The sequence below is a fragment of the Dipodomys merriami genome, unplaced genomic scaffold, assembly GCF_024711535.1.
Source record: "Dipodomys merriami isolate MVZ:Mamm:240054 unplaced genomic scaffold, mDipMer1.0.p SCAF_8, whole genome shotgun sequence".
Lineage (NCBI taxonomy): Eukaryota > Metazoa > Chordata > Mammalia > Rodentia > Heteromyidae > Dipodomys > Dipodomys merriami.
In genome coordinates, this window is record NW_027206401.1 from 8,384,769 (window position 1) to 8,397,319 (window position 12,551).

The window sequence follows — 12,551 nt, forward strand, 5'->3', positions numbered from 1 at the left end:
TGAAGATCCATCTTCTGAAAAGTACTTCAACTGGGCTTTGGGACATTATTTTCTCTCCTTGGCTAAAAGAATTGTTAAAAATATGGAAGTAGAAAAAAAACTGAAAAGAAATTTTGTTTTAAATTATCTACCAGAAACAAGTCATTTCTTCAGGTCAACCGTCCTACAAAAATCATATCCTTCCCTTGCGAAAATTCACATTCTAAGTATAACTTTTCAACATTTGACATTAAATCTACATTCTCTGAGGAGCGGTGCTGTCAGTGCAGGAAGGTAGAGCGGTACTCGATGACTGATCTACTCTTTCCAAGGGACTGAAACACAGCTTAATGGCTCTAGCCAGTCTAAATAACATTTTTTTTATTGGTTCAAGTTAATCAGCCAGGCCATCATAAAATGCCTCTAGCTCTGGATGCCAATCGAAGCAGGAGCATTCATGCAGATAAGGGAACTTGTCATCACTACTTGTCACTGAGCATCTGTGCATCTGTCTTAAAAATGACATGACCAGGCAGGCAGACGCAGAACTGGAGGATTGGCCTGGTATGCTTATAACTCTGTCTGTGGTCTTTACTCAGTAGAGCTTAGGTGTGTGAGAATTATACAACACAAATGATATAACACATGAAATTATTGGTACCTGAAGGCTCTTCAGAAATAGCTGTTTTCCAGGCTTTTGGAGAATGGTAACATCTTCCCTGTTAGCACTTCGCAGGCCCCTTTGTCTAAAATCAAGATGCTTTTTGCTTATTTCTTTCCTCTCATTCCTGTTATCTCCAAACTGCAGAGACACAAAACCAGAGGTGTAGTGCTAGAACAAAAGAGCGCCTGGAATAGAACACCCAAATCCAGCCTCCTGTTCCCTCTCACCAGCAGTGTGAACTTAACCTAGACCTGAAGCTTACTGGTCTCTGTTTCCTCCTTGGAACAAGACAAAGACACTACATAATCCCTAAAATCCTCTCCATTCTTGAAAAGAAAAAAATCCCTCATTTCTAGGCAACTTTGAGTCAAAATATGAGCTTCTAAAAACCAGATCTTAAATAAAAGTTACTGTCTTTCTGTGTGCTTATGACCTGTGCTGTGTTATATAGTTACGTTGCTAGATAAGTGCTTTTCTCCTATTTAAAATAAATTTTGTAATTAGTTTTTGATTCAGTTCCCAATGGCCTATTCTTGAAATAAAATGAATCCTTAGATTATTAATAAGACAAATATTTGAAAATCAGGTAGAATAAATGATCCATTGTATGTGAAATGCTAAACGAACAACAAATAGTTTCATCATGAAAAAGATACAGAGGATGGGGCGTGTTGAGTGACATTGCATTCTTCAGTACAAGTGAGCAATCCTTTTCCAGCTGACATTTTCCTATCTGATGGGTTCATTAAAAAACAAATACTAAACCTGTGTTTGACTTCCTGCTCTTTTTCTACACTCTGATCACACAAGTCAGTTTGAAGAACCTAACACTAAAGTACCACAAGGATTAAAAGTAAACAGAATTGTCTAAAAGGCATTCATCTGCTCTCTTATTTGCTACAAAAAAAAAATTCATGACTTTACAAGAAAAAAAATTTTTTGCAGGAAAGTTGTTTTCTGTTATTTTACCTGTCTTCCATCTATTAAATCAAATGGATGTACTTCATCGCTTTGACTGGAGTTTTCTTCCTTGTAGCAGGGGGTGGGGGTGGCAGGGGGAGGCTGAGGGATGAGCAGGGCGGTGAGCAGCAGGAACGCATAGTTGGAAGTGCTCTCCTCATCACAAATATGTGTCTTCAATATTTAGTTGTTGTGGCAGGAAAACGCCAACAAATACATGAACTGTAAACCATCTGGCTTGAAATATGTTCAAATATGAATGTTCATCTTGAAAAATGAAATCTATGGAATTCTGGCATCCACTTTGACTTTTGAGAGATGAACAGCTTGGATATGCAAAAGGGGAATTTCTAGACTAGCCTTCTTCAACTTTAAATTTCCCTGAACTCAGAAGCTAAATGATTCACCACTACCTGCGAAGAAGAACTCCCCTTTCCCTTTTAAGCTTTAATGAACACTACCACCCGCTGGAAAATTCCTGCCACCGGATGTGTGTAGAGACTTGTCCAGACCCATCTTCCGTGCTGAGGGGCAGAGAAATGAAAGTGGTTCTCTATGTATTATTGAACTAACCCCTAATGTGTACAGAAGTAATATGTCACATTTAAAGAGCAGGATAATTCTGGCTTTCACTTTATTACTAAGCCAAAAAGTCAAAATTGGCAAAATAGAATGTAATGAACTGTGCTGCTTAGTGTCTTTGGGGTTAGAAATGAGACATTCCTCACCCTGCTCTCCCATGAACTGGGAGCTTCCTGTAACCCAGCTACAGGCAGGAAGGGCTTTAATGACTTGATACATGGAAGGAGGTAACATGTTCCAAATGTGTGCAAGGGACTGGGAAGATGAAAGCAGGAGAGCATGAAGCTAGCCCAACATGGAAATCTGGGGGTTGATAGACCATGTTTGGAGGGTGGGCGAGATCTTCAGGTTGTCAGGAGACCTCAGGTGTACAACCTGCAACTGCACCTGCCCCTGCCCCTGCCTCTAACTGATTTCTTAGTTATTACACTCAGGTCAGGCACATAATGGAGCTAGACCTCAGGTCTCTACCCTGCCTGAGGCCTCGGCACAGAGGGCCGCCTTTCATTTGGAATTGTGGCCATGGAATAAATGAAAGACTTGTGCCCCAGGTGAGGGGACAACACTTGGACCGAGTACTGTGGATTAAATCAGTGATACAAGCCACTGTAAAACAATAATAATGTTATTAAGAGAACACAGTGTGGGCTGGGAAGATGGCTCAGTGGTAGAGTGCTTGCCTTGCATGCATGAGGCCCTAGGTTCAATTCCTCAGCACAACATAAACAGAAAAAGCCGGAAATGGTGCTGTGGCTCAAGTGGTAGAGCACTAGCCTTGAGCTGAAGAGCTGAAGAGCGCCCAGGCCCAGAGTTCAAGCCCCACGACTAACCAAAAAAAAAAAAAAAAAGAGAGAGAGAACACAGTGTTTCCTGAAATAAACACAGAATATGTCTAATTCAGCCAAACTTAGGATATTGGTGATAAATTTCCTTAGATTTTATTTTAAAACCAGATAGTACTATGCATCCACGTTCATCCTGCTTGTCTTTTAAAAGTGAAACTTACAGGGCTGGGAAGGTGGCTCAGTGGTAGAGCGCTTGCCTTGCATGCATGAGGCCCTGGGTTCGATTCCTCAGCACCACATAAGCAGAAAAAAAAGCCGGAAGTGGCGCTGTGGCTCAAGTGGTAGAGCGCTAGTTTTGAGCTGAAGAGCTGAGGGCCAGCGCCCAGGCCCAGAGTTCAGGCCCCACAACTGGACCTAAAAAAAAAAAAAAAGTGGAACTTACTTAACATCTGATCTACCTAATATCATTACATTATTACTACAAAAAATGCTCCTCAAAATAATCGAATAAAACTTGGGGTTGTATGGGTTGACTTTTTTTTTCTTTTCATCTAAATACTCCAATGTTTACATCTGCTTTCAGGTAAAGGCAAGGGCATGTTGAATGCTCAGAAGATGATAATTTGACAATGATGTTTTTATGCTCTGAATTCTATGACTACAGGGAATGGAGATTTTTCAGGGTGTAGCAACAAAAGGTAGCCAGTGATCAATCTCAGCCTTGGAGATCAAAGCATTTTATTGCTGGGTCAGCTGACCAACGAAGAACTAAAATACATTGGAGTAGATTTATCCCTGGGATGTAGGATAATTAAGGCATTTACATCCACATCCACAAGTTATCCGTTTTGTAAACATATTTGTTTTTCTTTCCCTATGTTTTTTGTTATTAGTCAGCTTTATGTGGGGGGAAGGAGGGCTGTTGGGGGAAGGGAACTTCCACATCATCTAGAAGAGCCAATGAGTATAATCATTTCATTAGAACAGTGTTTGGTACCTTGGAAACAAACATTTCAAATTTCATCATTTTTGTTCAGAGAAAATTCTGAGAAGTAAGATGAGCACTGTTAGCAATGAAAACAATTAGATAAAAATAGATGAAATTCTGGGCATTTACATTATTTCAGTAGATTCTGTTCACTCCCCTTCCTCCTTAAATGCCACCCCATTAAATTTGTCCTTTGGAAATGACTGTCTTGGTTTAAAATGTGATCTGTATAATGTCAATGGATAATTGGAAAAAATGAACAAATAAATTATACCATTGTAGTCATCATGTATGTTCTATTTTATAAAGGTTGTGATGCTCTGATATCTTGGGACCTGATTTAAAGATGTTTCTTGATTTCAGTTGTGATTCTTCAATGGAGTGGAAACTAAGGCAGACCTATGGCCGTGTTATACATCCCTGAGATTTCACCGGGTAAATTAACAAATAACAAGAGCAACTTAATGTCTTGTTTATAAAACTGAGTGCTTCTATGAAGGATCTCGGAATTAGACTGAGACTTTGGAGTATGAGGTAAGCGGTGATATCTTGGATCTTAGAAAGTCTGATTCCAGTATTGTAAACTCATCAGTGATGTTGGCACTGGACCTAAAGTAATTCAGTGCAGAGAGAAAACAGGCTTAAAGCATGAGAATTTATGAACTCTGGATTGGTTTGTTTAAAGAAGTGCTTATAGTAGAGCTGTGGCTCAAGTGGTAGAGTGTTATCCTTAAGCAAAAAATAATCCAAGCAAGAACATGAGGCCCCGAGTTCCAGCCCCAGTGCTAGCGGTCTCCCCCTTTAAAAAACAATACTTAAAGAAGTGCTCACAGTTGTGGTTGTAGTCCCTGGGTACTAGCTGACCCTTGCTGATCACTAATTGCTTTAACGTGCCACATCTCCCCTCACTTAAGTCCATATCGTGCTACTGTAATTGAATCCTGGAGACTAGGTAATTTATAAAAACAGAAATTTACTTCCGCAAGTAAATTGGAGGCTGAGAAGTCCAAGATCAATTCTCTCGCATCTGGTAATGGCCTTCCTTCCTCATCAGACCACAGAGAGCTTGCGTAGGAGAGTGAGTGCAAAGAGAGCAGAATTTATCCTTTCACAAGGAACCAGCTCTGCAGATTATAGCACTGATCTGTGCATGAGTCACGACCTCATCCTCTCATGAGGACTAGATCGCCTCATTGTGGATCAAGTTTCTAAGAAGCAGGGAATGCATTCAAGCCTTAGCTGTCCTCAAGATATTATAGATCCACACATTTATAAAATCATAAATACATGAGCAATACTGCTGGATAACTTTTCAGTTACTCATTGGTATTATATAGAAATAGTATACTTAAGCACATTAAACAACATCCTTTAATCAATAAAGTGAATTTCTATAACTTAAATATGTCCAATGTATAGAGGTTGATGCAAAAATCCATATACTAGTATTTCTTAAATAAAGTAGCTTAGGGTAATATTTAAAAATAAGGACTTTGTGGTCAGAAAGAGCTGGATTCCCAGCCCCACTCCTCCTTCATCAACTAACTTTGAGCTTGTTCCATAGCATTGTACTGGAGCTCACTGTGTCTACCTGTATCTCAGTAAAGATTCAGCTGGACAATGCTGAAATCATTCTTAACAAAGTGCCTGAACACGTATGAGTTAACAAGTATTTACAATAATCACTCCTATCAGTTTTTTCTAAATGTAAAGTTCTTTTTGTACAACTAAATAGACCCACTTTATGTAAACACATAGTTGCTTAAACAACTATCCAGATGACTCATATCTCTTGTCTTCAGTTTAATTATCTAAAAAAATGCATGAAGTATTTAGGCCCAAAATAACTCCCCAAAAGTGATTTAATTGGGATATGTATGCCTACAATAGTAACTATGACTTACACAAAAATCAGAAAATGACCAGGCTCATGTGTGGCTAGCTACTCCTTAGATGGCCAAAGTATGAAAAGGTGTCCTCACTTGCTACCTGGGTTTGCCAGTAGAATTAGGGCAAGAAATGAGTATTAGCCCCTTATTTTCATACAAGAAAGCTGACTCTCTTATAGTCATAATTTTAGACTTACGAATGTTTTCCTACTTGTGATCTTTTAGAATCTCTTATACCAGATTCTAAAAGACTGTTTCATCCATATTTATTTAGCTAGCTCTCACTACCTATCCTCTATAGAGAACGTTTCGAAAGGGAGAAGAAGTAAAAATAATCAAAGTAGAGAAAGGAAGGGTGAAAGCACTTGGCTGTATGAAGAAAAAGTTGGTTTATTCCTCAGATTTACACACAGGCTCATTATCATCTTGACTGCAATCATGTAGAAAATGAATGGGCTAGAAAGTACATGAAGACAATTTAATAAAAATGAGCTTTCCTTTCTTATGAAATCTTTGAAGAGAGGAATCATTAGACAGAGACTTGCCTGGTATTTACCCAGGTCATGAAGCATGTCAGCTTGGTGACGTGCCTTTGGCACGAACGCCCTAATTAGAAATTCCTAGAGAGCAGCTCCCCGGAGGTGCTTCCCAACACAAAAAGATGAGACAATTTAGTACGGAACTCCTTACTAAGCATGCAACATCCAGGCTCAGCTGACGGAAAGGGATAAGCAATCATACTACTGAACGCATAGGGGAAAAGCGTCAGGATGGCGCACTGGCTTTTGAAGGAAACCACACCCATCCTAGTGCTGGTGAGTATCGTGTCAGTCATTGCGCTTCCCATACATGTATCCTATTTTAAAATACTGATGTTTTGGGATAACTTGTAGAGTAACATTAAAAATGGTGAAATGACTAGTTAAAACATGAAAAGTTGGTAGCGAACATTCAGTAGATCTATTTAATTTACCCTTAGAGGACCATGAGAAGTTGTTTTCTAATTGAGTTTATTTTTAAAATTATTTTTAAAGTCAAGTAGTTCATGACTGCGTCATGTGTATTTCTGTAAATCAAATAAAGTCTTGGAATTAGTGTATGGAATGGAATTTTTCTAGAGTTCCTCCTTGCCATTCTTGTCAATGTGAGCTACAAAGGTTCTGTTCTTCACCCGACCCAAAGTTGACGTATATGTGTTTGAAATCTTTTCATAAAGTTAATCGTCTCTCACCCTCTGTAAATCACCATGAAAGACTGATCTGTGAGGAATAACATAAATACATGGAGTTGACTCTGATCAATATGAAGCAGCTTTCCAATCCATGTTGGAAGAAGAATCATCCCAAGAGGAAAGGTTGAAGACTATACTGATACCTCCCTTTTCTCTCTGCCCTAGCTCTCCTGGCTGGCAATGAATGTCTTTCTGTTTACGGACACCTTCCGTTGGTATGAAGAAGATGAGTCTTTCCTTTATACACGAGTTATCCTGGGTGTAAGTAGAGTTGAGCGCATCATTGTTTCAGAAAAGAAATGCATTCCATTGTCACTGAATTCTTCTTTTCACTGTGCCTCCTTTCTGTATCTTTCCCTACGGACAGTCAGCGCTGGCATGGGCACGAGCATCTGCAGTGTGCCTCAACTTTAACTGCATGTTAATTCTGTTACCCGTCAGCCGGAACCTTATCTCCTTCATGAGAGGAACAAGTACCGTAAGTATTAAAATGTTTACAAGAACCTCAGTTGTTCTGACTTTCTTGTGTAAGTACTCATGAAAATGAAAAGTATTTTACTAATAAACAGCCAGTAATCCTACTTAAACTGGTTAGTAGGGGAAAATCAGTGCATCTAATTTGACCTTGACTTCTGCCATGGATGTCCCACATGACATTGCACTCATGGTTCAACCTGTTTCCCATTTCCCCATGGAGATGGGAGCATTGTAACAGCTCAAGCCAATTCCATTTCTTATTGAAGGAAGACAAATAAGCAGTTGAGACCAGTGCTACTCAGCCACACCTGAGTTCTTACTGCCATCTTGAGTTCTTACCCAAGTTCTTATCCGAGTTCTCACCACAGTCACAGTCACAGACTTCAGTCTGCTGATTTTAACATCTTCCAGCCCTAATGAGACAATCATACTGATTTTCCCTGTGCTGAGTACTTACCTGTGCTTCCTGTCAAACAGGAGATCAGATACCAAAAGGGACTTTCCATCAACTTTACCAGAGCAAGTCATCTACTATGGAATCATCATGTAATCAATATTAGATATAAATGTGTGATCTGCCTTTCTTGGTGCAGTTGGGAATAAGTTACAGCTTACATGAAACACATGGATGGAAGTACCACCTTCGCCATTTCTAGTAAAGAAGCTCAATGAAGCAAGGATGTCCGAGGGTTTATTTGAGTTTTGAGTGACAAGCCAGAGAACTACTCATTCCGTCATTTTTTATTAGCTTAAACTTTCAGCAAAGCAAGTAACGACCTTTTGTTTTGCTGTTTGATTCCTTGCCACTAACTTTGGTCCAATAGCCCTACGCTAAACAACACAAAGGCAGAGACTGAGTCCTCCTCTCTTAGCGCTCTTCATACTGCCATTCGTCTGACAGCTCTACACTGGGATTTTGTTTATTTGCTTGCTTTCTTGTTTCCTGACTTCAATTAGTTATTTTTTTGTTACACTAGTGCTGCAGAGGTCCGTGGAGAAGGCAACTAGACAAAACACTCAAGTTCCACAAGCTGCTTGCCTATGCGATAGCTGTTCACGCAAGTAAGTACTTACTGATCTCTAACGTCTAATGTTTAAGTTATAGTTTGTTTATCATATCTAATATTTAACTTGTAGCTTCACTTAGAATTAAACTATTAAGCTATGATATTTAATGTTTAACTTATATTGTTTATAAGATCTAATGTTTTTTTGTAATCCACCCCTAATTCTCTTCCTGGGTTTAAAAACAATTGTATAAACTCCATCCAATAGCATAAAACCCCATTTATACAAATGAGGGTTTTTTTCATTTCTGACTCATACTCCTATAGTTTTTCCACACCAAGACCTCAATCTATCAAAGAAAAGATAATGACATTTTCTTTTCATTTGTAAGTAACTTGTAAACAACCTACTTGAAAAATGAACACTTTTATTATTCAATACAATTTACGTCAGAAATAAAATTGACCTATGCTCAAAATTTCATTCACGGTCACAGGAAAATGACTGTCAAGTGGTTTCAGAGACAGTAAAAAGAAAAACAAAACAGGAAATAAAGATTAGGTGAACTAGGTTCTGAACAGCAGTAAGCTAGAAGCTATAAAAGGATCTGGGTAGATATGAATTTTACTAACATGAAAGGGTTACTGTTAATAATATACTTCTAATCCAAGTAAAAATTATCATCTAAGTCAAAGGTTAGACTCCTGTGAAGAAGAATGGAAGAGAGGCAACAATAAACTTGGCTTTGCCAGGAAACAAAGACTGAAATAAAAGGCTCCCAGAACAATAAAAAGTTATGATTCAGGACTATTTCCCTCAAACTCATTTAACTATAAAGTGTTTTCCACGTTTGTTTTTATCCTCTCAAGCATAAAAAATAGCAGAGTAAAAGGAACACTCAAAACAAATGTGAATTTAATTAAGCAACAAGACATGACAGACGGTGCCCGAGTGCCAATTAACACAAGTTTGAGTGTGCAATGAGACATGAAGGAAGAGCCCCCCCAATGGCTGTCTTCAACGCCAGATTAAACCAACCCCAGAAATACTTTGCAGAAGGTCTCAGGGATTTGTCAGGAAATGAGGGGGAAGACACCATGACCTAAGGCCTTTCAAATAGGGGTGCGGGCACATGAAATGGGGACTTTGAAGCACTCTTTCTGAGGAAGCACGTTTCAGCTCAGAAATGGAAGTCATTTCCAAACCTTGACGTTATCTAAAATCTGAATTACAGTCTCCCAAGGGCATTGAATCTCAGTGTCCCACCAGAGGCTGGAAAGGCCTTTGGTTGTCTCATCAGAAAAGGCAAAGACGCTTCAGAGCTTCCTTTAGAACTATAAGGGGGCTGGGAAGGTGGCTCAGTGGTAGAGCGCTTGCCTTGCATGCATGAGGCCCTGGGTTCGATTCCTCAGCACCACATAAGCAAAAAAGAAAAAAAAACCATAAGTGGCGCTGTGGCTCAAGTGGTAGAGCACTAGCCTTGAGCTGAAGAGCTGAAGGACAGCGTCCAGGCCCAGAGTTCAGACCCCACGACCGGACCAAAAAAAAAAAAAAAAGAGAGAGAGAGAGAGAGATAACTATAAGGATCCTTCATTCTGGCATTAAAAAAAAAGATCTATAGCATAGTAAAAATAACCAAAAAAAAAAGGATTTTATCATATACACTACACTATAGCTTAAAGCCAGAACTGGACTCTTAAGAGAAGGTTGTAAAACTATTACAGAGAAAACAGGGGAAAATAGCATCACATTCCTCAGAAAAAGAAGTCTAAAGGAAATAGTTTCTCCTCAAGCCTATAAGTAGGTATATTTCTTTTCATATAATCATATATCAATAATACAAATCCATCTACAATGCATACCAAATGTCTCCCATGTGTGAGATATCCTGATAAGACCTCTGGCCTTCTCAAAGGAACATTGTTTTAAGGAGGATAATTCAGTGCAGGCAACAGTTGACTAGAATCAGATGACCAGGTTATTTCACAACCCTGCAACTAGTTGGCCGGGTGGTCTCAGATTTAATTCCTTAGGCCCGCTGGAATGAAAAGAGCAGCAATACAGTTTATCTGTCTCTGGGAGATGTGTAGATTATTGTCAGGACTGGGCCAACTTGGAAACCTATAACACATCAGGCCATTGCCGATAAGATGAAATGCAACTAGATACACTGAGAGGATGAGTGAGAGCATGGAAGAAATGGCAGGGAATGGTGGAAGGGGTGACATTGTACTCACAAATAAACAAATTCTTAAGCAAATCAGAAAAAGAAAAATCGAATGCCGTCTCCTCAGACTGTATAGAGACACTGCCAGTCTCATCCCTGGTCCTGCTCCTACTGCCCTTGCCCACCCATCTCTTGCCACATCTACTTCCTTTCCCCCCTTGGACAGGATCCAGAGCCTTCTGTACCTTTGCTCAGGCATCTGAAATGCTCCACCACGCCTCCATCCCCCTGAGTAAGGTGCCGCCATGTTCAGAACCCACTGCTCAGCCCGCTTTCCCGAGACCTTGGTCTTCCCTCTGGGCTCCGTTGGCACGGCCTCCTACAGGGTAACAACTATGGCTGAGAGGCCTCTGTGCCTCCTTCAGCTTGGCTTCCATACTGTCTGGCACCAAACAGATCGCCCCACACATCGGGTCAAACACAGAAGCATGGAATCCAGCCAGTGGTGCAAGATGTCAGCGCATGAGCTATTCTGAGAGTGGGAGCGCTCTGAGGAGCACAGGAGAGAGTTTGGGAATTGACTTGATCCCAAATGTTACCCGTCATTCTGGATAAGATATCCATGTTCTGCTGCAGCCAGAGGAATCAAGATACCTCTTCCCCTTAGACAACATCCAGCCTGCTTCCTCCTGAACCCCTGCTGCTCTACCAGGTTCCCAGCATCCCCTGGGGCAAGGGCCAGAAGAGGCACCTGAGAACACAGTGTCCCTGTCCACACCCCCATGGCAGCCAGCCAACCACACTGCAGTGGTTTCTAGTCCCAGAGAAGACAGGAGGGTGGGAAGAAACCTCTATTTCTCCCAACCCTTGACAAAACAATTATTGCATTTCACTTGAACTAAGAAATGTGGCTCGCAACTAAGCTTTTAGAGAGAAAGAAAAGAAAAGAAATTCCTAACTCCTCGTCTCATAGAAATACCTTGCTTTTCACATTGTGTGCTTTCTGGTATAGTCACTGGGGGAGCAGTTGCAGTGTCCCAGAGCTTATTTTATTAGCCTCGCCCATTACTGCTGCTTTTCAAATAGCCGGCTGGCTTAATAGAGGTGTGTAACCTTGGAAGAAGTACATCCACAGAGAACTTTGCATGCCAACCTCTAATTTCTCACCCGTCCCCTCACTAGAAGTTGAACTGCAGGCTCTAATTGGTCAGATCATTACAGAATGTAATTAGAGTCTGGGAGAAGTAGGCTAGGGAGGAGGAGAGAAGAGGCAAAACAATTGTATCTGTAATCAAGGGCAGCACAGAAAATGCAGCAGCAACAGGAGCCTTCTCTTGGCTTCCTGCCTTCCTGCTTGCCTGCCTATGAGAAGAGCTGCCCAGCATTCTCCAACCACTCATAAATCATTTTCAGAGACCTGTAACCTCACTGCTATATGTATAAAAAAAATCATCGCTTCACAGCCTCTACATTCTTACTAATGTGGATCTTTCTGGATTCCCTGGTCCACAGTAGACCTTGAAGACCCCTCCAATTGAAAAGTCTGAGTTGCCATCAAAATAAAAGGCTGTAAATAGTGACCCAGGCCGCTCTTTCCAGAAAATTCTGTGGCTTGTGTCTGCCAGGTTTCAGGGGTGTGCAATTACCCTGAGTGCAGCTCCTGATGAGTGACTAAAATTAGTTCGCAAACATCAATAAGCAGAACACAGGCAAGTGGAAAGGAGAGAGCTCTGAATAAAGGCGCTGAGAAGGGAAAAGTTTGAAGGCCCTGAGATAAAGATGTCCCCAAGGGCAACACAGTCCGTAGCATCTGACTCTTCC

At 40.6% G+C, this 12,551-nt stretch overlaps 1 protein-coding gene across 5 annotated transcripts in view; it reads left to right on the plus strand.

Moving 5' to 3' along the window:
* Nox3 (NADPH oxidase 3) overlaps positions 1-12,551 on the plus strand; it is a 564,487-nt gene that overhangs the window by 503,054 nt on the left and 48,882 nt on the right. For all 5 annotated transcript variants that reach the window (XM_070010780.1, XM_070010781.1, XM_070010779.1 and 2 more), the window contains 4 exons: positions 4,322-4,492; positions 7,244-7,339; positions 7,446-7,556; positions 8,533-8,617. In XM_070010780.1, the coding sequence (XP_069866881.1) occupies positions 7,259-7,339; positions 7,446-7,556; positions 8,533-8,617 (277 nt within the window). In that variant the 5' untranslated portion in view covers positions 4,322-4,492; positions 7,244-7,258. The remainder of the gene's footprint in view (positions 1-4,321; positions 4,493-7,243; positions 7,340-7,445; positions 7,557-8,532; positions 8,618-12,551) is intronic.